We start from the raw sequence: 15546 nt of genomic DNA, 5'->3' as shown, positions 1-15546 counted from the left end.
TTCTTTTTGGTTCCATTTCTTTGCTCGGGTCTTTTGTGCTCATCTGGAGTGGAGCTAACAGTAAAAGGATTGAGGGATTTAGCGTTGCAGACTTGGAGAGCAGCAGCGTGTTGTATGGCTGATGTCATGGGAGAGACACATGCTCTTACACAGCCAGCCATTGACTGGTCAGCACTGAAACATGAGTCTTTGCACAATTTCACCCTACTTAACTCTGCTATTCTTTCCTGTGTGTCTGGGGGTGTGGGTGGAAATGGAGACTCAGTACTTTATCAGCCCAGCTGGCGATAATGTCCAGATGCCAGCCCTGCATGGTTTTTAAGCACATTGACGCTGTTTTCATATTATTCATTGCATTTCCGATCTGTCCCATGCTTTGTAATGTGAAACATAACAGCCGAAAGGATGAAACTGGGTCATGGGAGGAAGTTAGAGAACAAGTGACGTTTATGCATTATGTGCGGAATTTTCTATGTGCTTCTCTCATTATTTCTTTCTTTCCAAAATAGTGTCAACCTAAGTTACTGTATTTCTGCTGATGGGAAGCATCTACCAGAGTTCCTAGGTGAGCCAATATTACACATCTGTGTTTTATTATAGGCATTGTGAATTGTCAGCTCTCTATTAGGTCATTGTTGTAGATCTGTGTCATTCTGCATGTTCACATTTTAAAGCTACGTACACACCGGCCATGTGATGCACGTTCAAGAACATGGGCATTCTTGAACACACGTTTAGCATATGGTGTTCACACTGAACTGTTGTTACCCGATGCTAGCGCAGGCACCTACTGTTAGAAGAGGCTTATTGCATAACGTTAAAGCGGTGCAAATCTGGTGAATGTTGCTCCCGCCTTTTTCTTTCACAGCTCCATTCCAATACATGAAAGACTTGGTGTCATATACAGTCATTCCAGCTGGGGACAAACCGCTATTTTTGTTTCTCCTCCATGATCACGTTTCAAACGGTTAGGGCTTCCGTGTTTTAAATAGGACGCTACCCCTACGTTACTACCAATCCCAAGTCCCTGATTGATCAAAGTTCAAGTAGTTTTACTTCTGACGCAAGTTTAATGTAGAGCCCAAAAGTGGCCTTAAAAAACTTTTTAAATAACGGGTGATTGTGATAGTGTTGAACGCAGAAGCACGAAATATGTATATACGCATGTTGACATAGACTTTTCTTTAGTTGAATGCGTGTTTCCAAGCCCACTGTGAATGTAGCATAACAGATTTAGCAGTTTTTAGACTCCCTTAGAACAACAAACAAGACTGACTTTTTTCCAAATATCTTTTTTAAAATTTCCTTCTAATGCTCATCATACATTAATTTATAAAACTAAAACTAAAATTTTTCAGGGCTTCCATGGTATGGTTCAGCAGCGTTTGTCTCTCCATTAATGCTTGATTGTGTGTTTCAGATTTCAATGTGGAAGTGCAGCTTGATAGTCTCAAGCTCAAGCAGAAGGGTGCAGTGAAGAGGGCTCTATTCTTGGACTCCCAGCAGCCTTTGCTTCAGAGGAGCGTTCGGGTGCGCCGTGGCGAGCGTCTGTGCAATCACACAAAGATCTACCTAAGAGTACGTATTATTATCTCTAGTGGGATGCATGTGTAAAGATTGTCATCCTGAAAAGAGAAACATTTTTAACGTGCTTTTAATTTGAAATCCATCTAACTCCAAGCGGTTATACAGACTGTGTTTTAATAAAAAGCAAAAATGTGTTGAATTGCAGAGTGAAAAGGACTTCAGGGACAAACTGTCTTCTATTTTTATGGCCTTGAACTTGACTTTGGATGAAACAGCTGCCAATGAAGTTCATGGTCTGCAGCCCATCCTCAACTATCAGAGCGCCAATGTGATCGAGCGGAAGGTACGTTTAAAAGATCTTATTTTGTCTGATCCTACTTTTAATTAACAGTTAAGGAATCCTTAAAGAGTTGGCAAGGCTGCAAAACTAAATAAAGTGTAGGTGTTGTCACTTAATATCGTTCCCTTGCTCTTATGCTGCTGTGGTTCATGTTCTCTAGATCAGCGGTCCCCAACCGTCTTTAGGCTACAGTCTGGTTTAATGTCAGACAAAACTTTCAAGGCTGAAGTTGGCTTCTATTTTCAATCTTTTTTTCTCAACCTCCAGTCTCTCTTAACTTTTGAGGGGAAAGTTTTTCTTCATCCTCTGTGAAATATCTGCAGCTGGTTTCAACTTTATTTGTTGACTAGATTTAGTGTAGGAACCATTCATATGTGATAGAGATTTTCCTTTAACCCATAACTGTCAAAGTGGAAACAAAAAAAACAACAACCTTAGCCTCGTGCGACTTTTAAGGTGCGACGGATAGAAAACAGTCACTAAAAATGGTATTTCTAAATATAATAATAAACGTGGGTCCACTGTTTGAACAACTTTATTAGCAGCATCTTCGTAAAACATTAGACAGCAAGTTGCTGAATATTCTGCCTTATTATGGTAATTCTGGTAATTAAATGCAGATTTCTTTTGTTTTGAAGTGGAAGGCTTTTTTAAATGAGTTTGTTTTTTTCATGTTTGCTAGCTTGGGGGTTTCAATTTAGTGGTCGGTGCAGCCACTTAAGAAAGTAGTGGGTGTGTTTTCGACACGTGACCGAGCGACTTGACATCCGTCAAGAAGGAGGAGTTGGGTGTTGTGGAGAGAACCCAGTAGATTTCCAGAATAAAACTTTCTTCTAAATCAGATTGTACTGTAAATAAAACAGAAAAACACAACATATGTTTTTATTCTCTGTGGCCTGGTATCAACTGTCTCACGGACCGTTGGTAAGGATAAGGTAAATGATGATGAGGATAGAGCCATTCTCCGTCATCTGTTTAATAAAAAACGCATATTATTACTGTTATGAAAATGTAGGAGTTGTGCTCACCTGTCTTTGCAGGGCTAGCCTGCTGAAGGTCCTGGTCACATAAAGACTCCTGCAGATGAAGCCTTGATATCTCTGATAGCGGCATAGCCAGACTCTGTGTTTGTCTTGGGGGATTTGAGCAGTTCTTCTTTGGCTAAATATGGCAGCTTCTCAGCTGTGGTGCACCATATGCAACTTCTCTATCAGATTGAAAGATTCAGGAAATGGCAGCAGTTTGATCAGCCTTTCTTTTTCTCTTCTGGTGTATTTCTAAAGTTTTCCTGTTTTCATTGATGTCTCTCCTAGATAGCAGAGCAATTTGGCCTCTTGCAGCTGTGATGCATTGCCGACCCGAACCTTGAAACGGGAACGAACTATGATATCAACCTAACGCTTCAAAAAAAGGGACATTTTTCATAACAAAGGGCCAGATCTGTGTAAAAAAGTGGGGGGAAGAGACCAGAGGGAGGTCAGACTGCCAGTATGTTTCACTAGTCTTGCTTCATGCCGCATGAATGCAACTGTGAAGGGTGACCACTGCACCACAGCCTTGGGTTGGAACAGACATACGATCCTTTATTGATTTCCACATATGCTTTGAGAATGTGTGGAAGATCGTGCTGCGTTTGAATGCTCTTGCCAAGTCTTTTCAAGCTAGCGTAGATCTGCTTGTAGAAGTCTGTCTTTCATCTTCACATATTCCATGATCTTTTTATGAAAAGTTCAGGCATGATATAGATGCATTAATCATCATTTTTATATTTTTTCTGAAAGTATCCTGCCTTGTTTTTGCCTTCATTTGAGACTAAATGTCTAAAAAATATTCATCAATGCCCTTATTGTTCTTTTTGTAACATCATCTGACCATGTGTATGTGTGTGACCCTGATAAATGGAGTCCTTTCATGCAGCCAAAGTAGTGTTTTGATTTTGCTGCCTGATGCAGCTCAGGACGACTGATGGGTCTGCAAAGGGCTCCGGCTCTCTCTGTAGAGGGGAGGATGCACATGGGGGCGAGATAGCGTTTTTGGTTACCATGGAGTCCATAATTAGAGGCCGTGCACGTTGTAATGACAAAGAGGATGCTCCGCTCTCTGTAATCTCCTCTTCCATTTCTATTTATTATCCTCATCGTCATGAGCATCATCGCACTGTCAGTGGCAGCAGGGTGCAATTTAGCAATCCGCAGGGCTTTCCCTGCCACACGTGCAGCGGTCTTCCACTTCTGCAGCCTGCGTTTGGCGACGCTCCCTCTACGGGGCTTTGTCAAACCTCACTCTTGTCTTCAGGTCAACAGGCTGCGCCTCAGCATGTTCTCTGCAGGCTTCTCCTTTTCCATATGATCATACACCGCTGCGGTTTGCAGGGTGGTGTAGTGTGTGGAAAAAGTGCGGCTCACCGCACGCTGCTGTGATGTGGCGTGATGGTGAGAGCAGGCAGCTGCGCGCTCTGCTTCTCCTGCCCAGTATTTCTTGACTGTAAGATCACAGAAAGAAAACAGGAGCGGGACGGCTGATTCATCGGGCCATCTGAACTCGTCATGACACCTCGAATTGTTTGAAAAGCCACAATTCCAACTCTTTAATGATGCCTTGTAAATACAAACGGCTGCCGGCCAGGTGTGCTGTGGTTGGCAGCCGTAGGGAAAGGAAGGAATTAGTCATCCTGCATGCGTCCTGACACACGTATGCTGCCGTGTCCTTTAAAAAGCTCTTATAAAATCAGCATTTCGGAAAATAAGATGGCTGGCGTGTTAAAACTTTCTTCACCTATTCTTTTTTCAGGCTCAAATTCTACTAGACTGTGGAGAAGACAACATCTGCGTTCCTGATTTGAAGCTTGAAGTTCTTGGGTGAGTGCATAATCATGCAGTTAATTTTTTTAAACTCTTTTTCTCCCTTTTTTGTATTTTTCCTAAATAATTTTAACTTTTTAATGATGAGAAAATGCTTTTGTGTGGCCTTCTGTGGGTTTTTCATTGTTTACATTTGGTCTAACCCTATACATTCTTCTTTTTTTCTTCTTTTACCTGAGTCGTTTGAGTCATATTTTCTTTGACCAACTGTCATGTCACATAAGTACAAACAATTTATTTTAAATAGGCGTTGAAAGACCGACTCCGATCATCTTTTGATCTATTTTAAAAGCGTTCCCAATGGTCTTTTAATCAATATAATGCACTTTTTAGTCAAAATTAAAAATCCTGGATCTAGGACATAGTTTCTGCAGAGCAGCAGTAGTTCATTAGAAATTTCCCCCGAGTTACAGGCGGAGAGTTGGGGCAGAGAGACACATAGAGAATACAGATTATAAATCCTATATAGCTCATAGTGGAGCAATGACGTCCTCACCACTATTGTGAAAAATGTCACCTTTGGTTTGAGCTTCAAAGCACAAACACAGCTGCTTTTGTGGTGCGACTGCTTTTGTGTAACATACCCAAGTGTTAATAACCCAAATGTTGCCGTGCTGTTAGGCGCATGCCATCCTTAGAAAAACAGGAAGCAGTTCTGCTTCATAGGTGCACAGAGGATGGAAAGATGAAAGGAATCTGTTTGAGGACTTGTTTACCAGAGTCAAACCTCGACGGACTCTAAAGCCGTCAAGAGCACCACCCCTGCCACACTTTGATTCGAGAAATCTGTAAGCATTTTTCTCAAAAATAACAGCCTCCCCGATACTCCCTTCTCCACTCTGTCATTTTGATTTCACATTCCTATATTTATCTACCATCTGCCTCCATTTTTTTTCATCTACAGGCCGATCTGTCACATGTGGAATGATCCGCAGCGGGCGATAGATGTTGAAAGTGAAATCGGTGCCATTACAATAAAATCGTGTTGTTCTGCCGTAAATTACTGATGCTTAATGGCAGTTGGAAGGGTTGACAGGGTGGTCACGATTAAGTGGAGTTTCCGAACTCCGGCATTCCTCTAGTGTTCTCCTCACATCTGCCAAATCACAGAACCTGTTAGACTCCCAGGAGGCTTCAAGGTTTTGTGTTGTTTTCTAATTTTGAGCCTTTGTTTGGTTTAAAAAGTGCGATGCCCGTTAGACTTTGGTCCTGTCTGAGGCCAGCTGGGGATCAGCTTCACAAATCTTCTCCTGCTTCATGAGAACAAGCTGTAATTAAAAGCGTCTGTGTAGCCCTCCATATGGAATTTCTTATTGTACTCTGCTGAGGAGAATGCTGGTGGGAGTGAGAGGAGGCAACAAATGCTGGCTTAACAATACCACAATCTGCTGTACAGCATGTTTGACTTTATTACTACACCATGGAGGGACTTTCATTGGAAGTGAGTTTTTTTAGTCGCGTCATTTTTGCTAATCTAATGTTTTACCGGAAAGGATGTGCTCTCATTAAAGCACCTGACTCTGCAGCTTTTTCATCTAATGTCTCCTTTATTTACATATGCAAATAATTTAATCCAGTTAAAGAGGGTTTTTTTCCTCTTTGACAGGGCGCTCAGCAGAAGGAAGGAAGTCTACCTTGGCGATGACAACTCGCTGACCTTGATTTTCAACGCCAGGAATGAGGGTGAGGGAGGAGCGTACGAGGCAGAGCTGCACGTGGTGTTGCCCCCTGAAGCCGACTACAGCGGCATCGCCCGCAATAATGAGGTGAGAGGAAACACCACGAGGCTCGCTGAAAATGTGAAACTTTCAAAGACAAACATGACTGATTTGCTTCCCAGAGCTTTGCCCAGCTGACCTGCAGTTATGATACGGAGAATCAGACACGCTACCTCAGCTGCGATTTGGGGAACCCCATGAGAGCTGGTACCAATGTAAGAGAATTTAAACTTAAATGCCTTTGTTTAAACACCCACTCTGATAAAAATTGTGTTTTTGCTTGTTCTTGTTCTTGTGGCATTTCTCTGATAATGGAGAACATATTTAAAGACAATTTTCTGAGTATTTCTTCATTCAAATGGTTTTAAACCAGGAGCAGACGAAAAAAATACAGTCTGAAAAATAATGTTTTCCTGACATTAAAAATATGCTGGGCGGGCCACAAGCTTTCTCTTCTGAGCTCTCAGTAATAGGAAGAAGAAGGGGGGCTGAGTTGCAGCAACTCAGAGGTGATTTTCTAATGAACTAATGCTGCTTGTTTATTTTTATTTAGGCTGAAAACAACATCATCATAATTAAAAGACCACTGGGAATACTTTTCATTAGACCAAAAGATGATCGGAGTGGGTGTTGAAAGCAATAATGTTCCTTCCCAAAGTTGCTGCTTGCAGAGAATCAGTGGTCTGTGGTTGTTGGTTGTAGGTGGAACTGTGGTGACAGGAAGTCAACTCTGTCTGTGCCTTAAGTTCCCTTCATGACTTCAGTTCCACTTTTTAACGACTGACTCACAAGTTGTGATGTTTCTGCAGACAGACACTGGCAGCTTCGGGAAAGGAGACAGTTGTAGTATAGAGTCGTTGTCATTTCACAGTACTAAGAGTCCTAAAAGGACTCATTTGAACACAATAGCTAAGAGACTCTAGGCAAAATTTGTATAAAAAGATCATTATTTTGAAAAAGTTCACAAATCTGGTCCACCTTGACTCTATAACCCAGCTGCTTTGAACAAAACAGGAGAAAGGATTTTCAGTCTAAGCTCCCCTTCACCCGTTTAGTTTGTTTTTAAGTCACATCAAAGCTGCCACATCTTTCTTTTTTTCCCTGTTGCTTGATGGGTTGTAATCATGGTGTAAGAGTGAAATCGCATGTTTGGGTTCTGTCTAAATAGTTGCAATGATGTTTATCCATGCAGCTCTGGGCAGGGCTGCGCTTTACGGTACCGCGGCTGAAGGACACGCACAGAACCATCCAGTTTGAGCTGCAGATTCGCAGGTAAACTTACAAAACAAAAAATAGACTGTTTCTTTGGGAGGTTTTGCGTTTTGCGTGGTTGCTGATTTAGAAGCATCTCTGTGTCTCAAAGTAATCAGAATATTTCTGTTTTCTTTCTACAGTAAAAATGAAAACAACTCCCACAGTGAAGTTGTGTCCTACATACTCGATGTGATTGTTCAAGCTGATGTCGTTCTCAATGGGTGTGTTTTGAGCTCCACACATTTGCACCTACGGCGTGCATTAGGTCAGCAGTACTTCTGTTACGCATGTCCTCACCACCGTCCTCCCCTTTCGTAGTGTGTCTCGGCCAGATAAGGTCTATTTGCCGCCAGCCAACTGGAAGGTACCCAAAAATCATGAGGGAGAACCGGATGAGGATCCTGCAGTGGAGCACATTTATGAGGTAAGCAGCTCAGCAAACTGGTTTGAAATTAACATCCCAATTCGCCTTCAAAATAAAAGACTTTCAAGAAATGCCAGTAAATAAAATACAATTTGAAAGCTATAGATTGCATAAAGCTTTTCTATCTGATATAAAACCATATCTTCTTTGTTTTTCCAGCTTAAAAACAACGGACCGAGTCACATCAGCCATACGTCTCTTGATGTGCGCTGCCCCCTCCATGCCCAGGCCAATGCTCTTCTCTACCGGGTGGACTTCTCCACCAAAGGCCCCATCAACTGCACCTTGGACAAAAACATCACCCACCTCAACCTTAAAGTAAGCTTCCCGCATTAATCTCAAGTGCAAATGAGGCTAAATTATAGATGCTTCCAAAGCCTGGTTCCTACTTTTTGGCCCACATCCATCTTTCCCTTCTCCCAAAATTCCCAGCTCCACCCAATGACACTTAACCCTACATCTCCTTTGAGGTATTCCTTATTTGATGACCCGCTGCACTCAATCATCTCTAACCTACGGCTACACCCACATTACACGAAGCGGAGTAGCCCTTGTATTCTGTGGGCAAAGCATTTCCGTGCAGTTGTTTTTGTTTACACACAAAGCTTGACAGATGTTGAGGAGAGCTGTAAGTTGTCATCTGTCTCAGCTTTGACCTAATTGCTCTTTTCCCTTGTGAATCGCTAAGTATGGCATATTTCCACGGGAATCCACTAGGTGGGGAGTTCACATGCTTCTAACTAATGGCCAGAAAAGCGTCTGGGTCATGTTACCATCATATTGACAGAAAGGGTGGTGTGCTCCTCTCCCTGGTTGTTGTTCTAATGGGTGGTCTTTCTGTGTGTCTGCATCCTCTTCTAGTTGCTACACGCAACTCCGGAATCTCCTGTTCTGGCTCTGAAGGCACAGGAGCATCGCGCTGAGAGGAGGGACGCCCACAAAAATCCACTAGATCATTCTTCCAACTTGGTAAGCTGTCACGCAGAACCCACAGTTGAGGAGTGTTTATTTGAAATAAAATTTGAGTTTTTTGGTGAAATATATTTTTGCATCACTTCCCATAAAAGTGTTTTTTTTTTTTACACATCCTTTCATTTTTGACCCAGACTGCTCGGATCCTTAGTAAGTAGCTAAATTTTCCTCATCCATCTCCAGGAATTTACTTCTGCCCAGCAAAGTTTCTCCTAATCCGTTAATTCTTCAGACATGCCCATTGACTCTCCACCTTAACAGCCCTCAGTTTCACTCATGTCTACAGTTGAAGAGGACAGACATCTCTTAAAGTGTCTCTGTCTCAGTGGTGTTCAAGGGCTTAAGTCAAACAGTCACTCCTACTGTGAGGCTCGTTTGAAGAGTTGCTGAGCTGTGCAGAAAGGACAAAGGCTGCTTTTATATGCACCCCTTTATGAAAAAATGTTGTGGATGACTTTTTAACAGCTTCTCTAATTCTCTTGTAGTGATTCAGTTCGGGACGATTGTGCAAAGACATGTTTAGGAAACAAGCCGAATATCTAATGACTATAGATAAATAAAATGTAAAATAACGTGAGTTTCTTGCACAGATCCCATACTTGAGCTACTTTTGGGAAATCTGTGAGACTACAACAACTTGTATTTGGCTGCTTCAAAGCCTTTTTGTTTTTACAGCACGATTTTCTCCGACTTTAATAATGAATTAAAATTTGTATAATCTCTGAACAACAAACACATAACGTACGAAACACCGGAGCTAATCAATTTGGTTTACCGTCCCAAAATTGGCGACAAGAGGGAGTGGTTACACATGCGCTGGACTGATCGGGTAGCTGTTACTGATCGTGTAGTGACAGTAGGAGCAACAAACGTACAAAAAATGTGTGAATTATGAGAGCCAATCTAATTGTTTAGATGTCGCAATGTTGCCGACGAGAGGAAGTGACATAAGATTTGTGCTCCAGCTGAACATTTTTCCTTTATTGAATCCTTCATTTTCTCTACCGCTTTGTCCCTTTCCGGGCTGCCGGAGCCTATCCCGGCTACTTGGGCGTAGGCAGCGGATGCCCTGGACAGGTCGCCAGTCTGTCGCTTTGTTGAATCAATAGGCAAATATGACAATCGCTTGACATAAGTAAGGCTATTGAACCCCTTACTGCCTTATGTGGCTAAATTTGCAATGTTGCAATGTTTAATAACTAATGTTTAGTATGACTGAATATAACATCAGGCATAAAGAGGTTAATGGGCCCCCTGCAATCAGAAGACATTTCCTCACGTTATGCAGCCCCAGTCAAGCTGTCGTGTAAATTCAACCTGAAGTGGACTCAAAAGGATGTTTCTTGATTGCAAAAATACATACTTTTCTGAGAAAATGTATGAACTAGTACTAAATAGTATAAACTAGTATTAAAATATCAAAAATACCAGCAGATATTGGACACTGCCCAGTGGGAAAATAATATATTTTTCAGGTTTTTGGAGGAATATAACAAAAACAGTGCCAAGCAAAAAATGTATGTCCATGTTCATTTTCGACCCTTATTGGCATTTCGAAAATGACTTGTTATAGGTTTATATGACAAAAGTATCGATGTGTTTTAATCAATAAATGCTGGTAAAAGTTTTCATTTATGACCACAGGATGTAAGAAACAAGCACATTTCTGGAGAAAATGTTTATTTTTGTTAATTTTCTTATTTAATTTGATTTGATTTTCATTTCTATGGTTAAGTAGACAGGATTAAATAAACCACATCAATCCACAAAAAGAATAGTGTGGAAAACCACTGCTCCTACATCCCAAAACAACCTAATTGCACGTTATTAAATAATAAACAATTTGAATGAAAATAGAAGAAAATCAGTAAATAAATGCACTAAAAATATCCCTAAAGTGCTTATTGAAAAATTTAAAAGGTTTACAATAAACAGCTTTACCATTCTGCCCAGAGTGTAAAGAAAATGAGCATTTTTAATGTGGAATGACAAAAATGGCCAATGTTTTTTGTAAAAACAAAAGTTGGCTAATCTAGTTTTTATGTCAATGTAACAATGTCAAACTGAGATTAAGAGGTGCCTTCAATCGGTTTGAATATTCTCAGTACTGAAACCAGTTTCAGTATTGAGTGAATTTCTCCTGGTGTGATTTGTAAAGTTGTATTCTATTCTGTTCTATTCTATTCTATTTATTAAACTCTGTGGGTATTTAAAATAACAGTATTCTAGAACACCTTGGAGGTTAGGCTTTGGTTGACAAAGTGTCCATCTCTGCGTGCTGCAGATGTGCAGACAGGTCAGAAAGTTGTTTTATGAAGTTGTGGGAACAGCCCCTGCACCTCTGTGATCCACATCATGACCGCGTAATCCCAGCCGGGAGGATAAGTGGGCCGCGGGTTTGAGGCGTCTTTGATTCGGGACCATTCCCGCCTTTTTCTCAGACCTTTGGGACCTTCTTACCACGGGGCATCGAGCAGGTCCACAGAAAAGGAAGTGGACTGATGCGCTCCCCGTCTCTCTGAACAATCATTAAGCCTGACTAAACCAGGAACCCTGAGGAAAGTTGGCAGCCCCTCCCTCCCTCCCTGTGTTTGCCTTCCTTTGTGTCATAAGTTATCTAATCTGCTCCTGCAGGAAACCCACCAAAACCTCTCAGTTTGGGGGTGGTCTGTTTCTCTAAAAGGACACTGTGCACATGTTTTTTAAAATCTTAAAGCTGCATTAGGGGATCCAATTAAGACTGTGTATTGGAACAGTCTTGAGTAGAAATGGGCCGGTTTCTGTGGTTGGGCAATAATGTGGCAACTGGTGCATGCTGGATTTTTACAGTCTCATGACATTCCTGTAGTTTAATTCAAAGCAGGCGTGGAACAGTGATCATAACATTGGGTTCTTTGTTGCAATTATTCAGCTAGTAGCATCAACAAAAATGCCACTTTTTGTTTCTGTTAACAATTTTTCTTTCTCAAATATCTCCTGGATTTGAGTCCGGTTTGTTAGGGTCTGTGCTGATGATTTGGTCTCTGCTTTCACAGTCCTGCTCTAATGTGGAGTGTTGGATGATCCGCTGCAACGTGGGCCTGCTGGAGAAGGGAACCACGGCTCTCGTCAAAGTGCGCTCCCGCCTCAGAGCGGAGACCTTCATGGAGGTCAGTGGGAGAAGATCTCACTCAAACTTTCACAGATCCTGTGAATAAGTTTCTAGCTCAGGAACTTTTCCTCAATGCAGAAAACTCCCCCCCCTCTAATGAATGTGTTTTTCCTCAATTTTTTTTAAAACATTTTCCTTTAACTTTTTATGAAACAAAAGAAAAATTGAGCAAGCACAGTGTGACTTCATTCAGATTCCCCAACAGACTTCATGTTGCATTCTTGTAATGGAGCTCCTCACTGCTGTCACGCCTGAGCTGCACTGCAGTTTTTTAGCGCCTTTGCTGTTCAGCTGAACATGTCTGACGTATTGGAAACTTGGCGGAAGTCACTTCTTCCCCCAGGAAGGATATGCTTTTGTGGTCTTTGTCGCCACCTAGTGCACCTTCAGCGAACTGCACTCTTTTTTTCAATCATAAATATAACTGAAGTTTTTGGTAATGTTTCTGTCTACAGAGATCTTACAGGCAGTATGTTTTGGAGTGCCTCGCCGCATACAGTGTGAAAAAGATGCCATATGCAATCCAACCCAAATTTTTACCAAATGGACAGAAGAAGGTATTTGCCATTTTTTTCCTTTAGGCTGTTAAATCCCCTCAAAATAGGGATCAAATAATGACATCTTCTGTAATTCCCAGGTGGTGACTCCAGTGGTGTGGAACAAACCAGATATCGAGAACTTTGTCCCACTATGGATTATAATTTTGGCTATTCTGGCTGGTTTGTTGCTCCTGGCTGTACTTATCTACGTCCTCTACAGGGTCAGTGTTGAGAAGCAAAATGATTTAGGATTTAAAAAAACAACTTACTGTTGACTCTATGCTCACATCCCATGTTTGTCTTTTCTTTGCAGTTGGGCTTCTTCAAACGATCTGGACCTTACGGCACGGCCATGGAGAAAGCTCAACTGAAACCGCAAGCGGCGTCTGAAGCATAACTGGCCACCCGAGCTACATGAAGTATTACATGCAGCCGTATGATTGCAATGCAGGAAACAGGATGGACGACGCCGATCAAAAAAATAAGTGAAGAGATGAGGAGAGACCACTGGAACTCCACTGTGCTGCACTAGAGGCAAAACCCAAAGATCTTCAAACCACATGAATGTTTATTTCACTTATTGTTAATTAATTTATGTCTTGTTTTTTTTAACCAGTTCTTTTTAAATAGTTTCTCAGAGCCAAAAGGCTTGGCTATATCACAAGGGTGCCTGCTATAAGCGTGAAGCCAGCAAGCTTTTAGCAGCAAGATGCCGCGTGTATCTTATTCTGCAGTGCCCGTTTATCTGCTTTATGTTGGTGCTAAAAATGTGGTGTGTGAGCAGCCACTCACTTGTGCAGTTTGTGACCCCTGGGAGCCGTTAGTGCAGCCCTAATGAGGCCTGAGAGCGTTCCTCCAACATCTCTAAAATCCAGAGGATGCAGTTTGAAAACAATGGCTGACTAGATTCCACACAAAGGTGTGGAATAGCCAGATTTGTTTAGCTTTTCATTGTTTTTTTCCCTAAAAAATAGAATTCCAGAGTTTTCAAGAAGTTTTTCTTCCTGTATTTGGACCGGTGTGCAGTTTGGAGAAGCGGGTTAAAAAATGGATGTTACTCATGAAAATGATCACTTTCTGCCTCAGGTTGGTGGACGGTGTTTTTTGGGTTTTTTTTGCACTCAAAGGAAAATCTACTGATTCCAAAGGCGCCAAAGACTGACTGACCTTCCTTTGAGTCCTGAAATGAACTCCTACTGATGTCTTTGCTTTAGGTCTGTATGTTTTTGCTCAGTCACCAGTGCTGGCACCGTGTGTGTAGCTGAGTAGTCGACAGGGATGGGCCTGGAACCAACACAGACCCGCGAAACCTCACGCAAGGCCTGCAGCAAGCCCAATGCTTTTGTCAAAAAATGACATTCTCCTCAAATATCTTGAACCATTTCTGGTGTTTTGCCAATAAGACTGCTAGGAAATAAGGTGAAAACTCTCAAGTAATCTTTTTTTTAAACAAAGATGACAATCAGCATTGATGTAGCCATGACAGAAAGATCCATTTTCAGCTCTCAGTGTGTGCAGAGACGATTATAATACTTTTTTTTTGGATGGTCTAAACTAACAGGCTTGCTGGAAGTCATCCCAATACCAAAAGACTACAGGGACTGAACAAAAAAAAGACAGTTTGTGTTGTTTTCTTGTTTCGTGTACATGTTTTAAGTGCTTTTAAGTGTAAATACTTAACACCTGTGGGTTACAGTTCAGGCTGAGTGTGTCTGCATGCGTGCATCACTTCATGCATGCATGCATTTGTGTGAATGCCATATTTAAGGATGTTTTTCGTGTGTTTTGTGTTGTTTTTTATTTTTCTTTCTCACTGCCTAGACCTTTGTAGCTCGAGATAATTGAGGTTAATTTTGATGACAAATACCTCAAAGGGATGACAGCTAGGCAATGGGAACTCCACGTTGTTTGGAAGTGCAATATTTATGTCACACAGCAGCGATTTTTTTAAGTTTTTGGGTCAAACCAAAGGTTTGTCCGTCCGAGTTTGTTCACCGAATTCTTTATGGGTTTCTGTTTTTTTTTTGACTGTTTGCAAAAGGTGTAATTCTTTTTAAAAGCTTTTTCCTGCTTCAGATGTACTCACTGCTTCACTGGACATTGACTCACAGTTTTTTTTTTTTTTTGGAAATAGCATTAACGGAGTCACAAGCACCAAAAGCACATCTGGGTTGAGCTTGGGCACCCTTCCAAGTACAAAATAATTTATGTGCTGCAGCTGTTCAAACACAACTTTATCAGCATACGTAAGCAATACAGTCCCCCCAACCCCCCTCCGTCTTTTCAAACATCCCATGTGATTGGATTAAAACGCTCCACAAAATCCCCCATTTGTTTATTGACTTAAATCCTTCTCTCTGTCACTAAAAAGTTCTTCATTAAACATGTTAATCCATTATTTATAGCTACTACTTCCCCAATGGTCACATGAGGAGAAGGCACTGTGTGTGTGTTTTTTTTGTTTTGTTTTTTACTTTTGGCCCACTCTCCAGGACTTTCAAAAAGATGTTGTACATATTCATAACAAGGAGAGAATTTGAATTGAACTGTTGAATGATTTGTTGTGAATTTTTCACCCCATATTGGGGAGATCTTGTTATTTTTCTGGTTTGTTTTAGCTGGAATGTGGCTCCTGCAATGTCTCTCTTTTTTAAATTTGTTATGGTTTCTATTTTAAATAAAATGTCCCTTTTTACAAACTAATGTGGTATTACTCAAGACAAATACCTGGGAAAATAATTTATTCTATAAAACAATATA

General features: G+C 41.3%; 1 protein-coding gene across 1 annotated transcript in view; it reads left to right on the top strand.

The window, feature by feature from the left end:
- itga5 (integrin, alpha 5 (fibronectin receptor, alpha polypeptide)) overlaps positions 1–15485 on the top strand; it is a 39676-nt gene extending 24191 nt beyond the window's left edge. The window contains exons 16-30 of the mRNA XM_023956830.2: positions 510–565; positions 1421–1578; positions 1733–1870; positions 4658–4725; positions 6335–6494; positions 6569–6661; positions 7639–7718; positions 7841–7921; positions 8019–8124; positions 8284–8442; positions 8986–9093; positions 12132–12245; positions 12703–12804; positions 12885–13007; positions 13100–15485. Coding sequence (XP_023812598.1) covers positions 510–565; positions 1421–1578; positions 1733–1870; positions 4658–4725; positions 6335–6494; positions 6569–6661; positions 7639–7718; positions 7841–7921; positions 8019–8124; positions 8284–8442; positions 8986–9093; positions 12132–12245; positions 12703–12804; positions 12885–13007; positions 13100–13183 — 1630 coding nt within the window. The 3' untranslated portion in view covers positions 13184–15485. The remainder of the gene's footprint in view (positions 1–509; positions 566–1420; positions 1579–1732; positions 1871–4657; positions 4726–6334; positions 6495–6568; positions 6662–7638; positions 7719–7840; positions 7922–8018; positions 8125–8283; positions 8443–8985; positions 9094–12131; positions 12246–12702; positions 12805–12884; positions 13008–13099) is intronic.
- Positions 15486–15546: the final 61 nt, after the last annotated feature.

This window comes from Oryzias latipes, chromosome 7, assembly GCF_053564925.1.
Source record: "Oryzias latipes strain Hd-rR chromosome 7, Olatipes_Hd-rR_3.1".
In the NCBI taxonomy this organism is placed as follows: Eukaryota; Metazoa; Chordata; class Actinopteri; order Beloniformes; family Adrianichthyidae; genus Oryzias; species Oryzias latipes.
The sequence above is the reverse complement of the archived record's forward strand: the minus strand, read 5'-3'. Positions and strand labels throughout refer to the sequence as shown.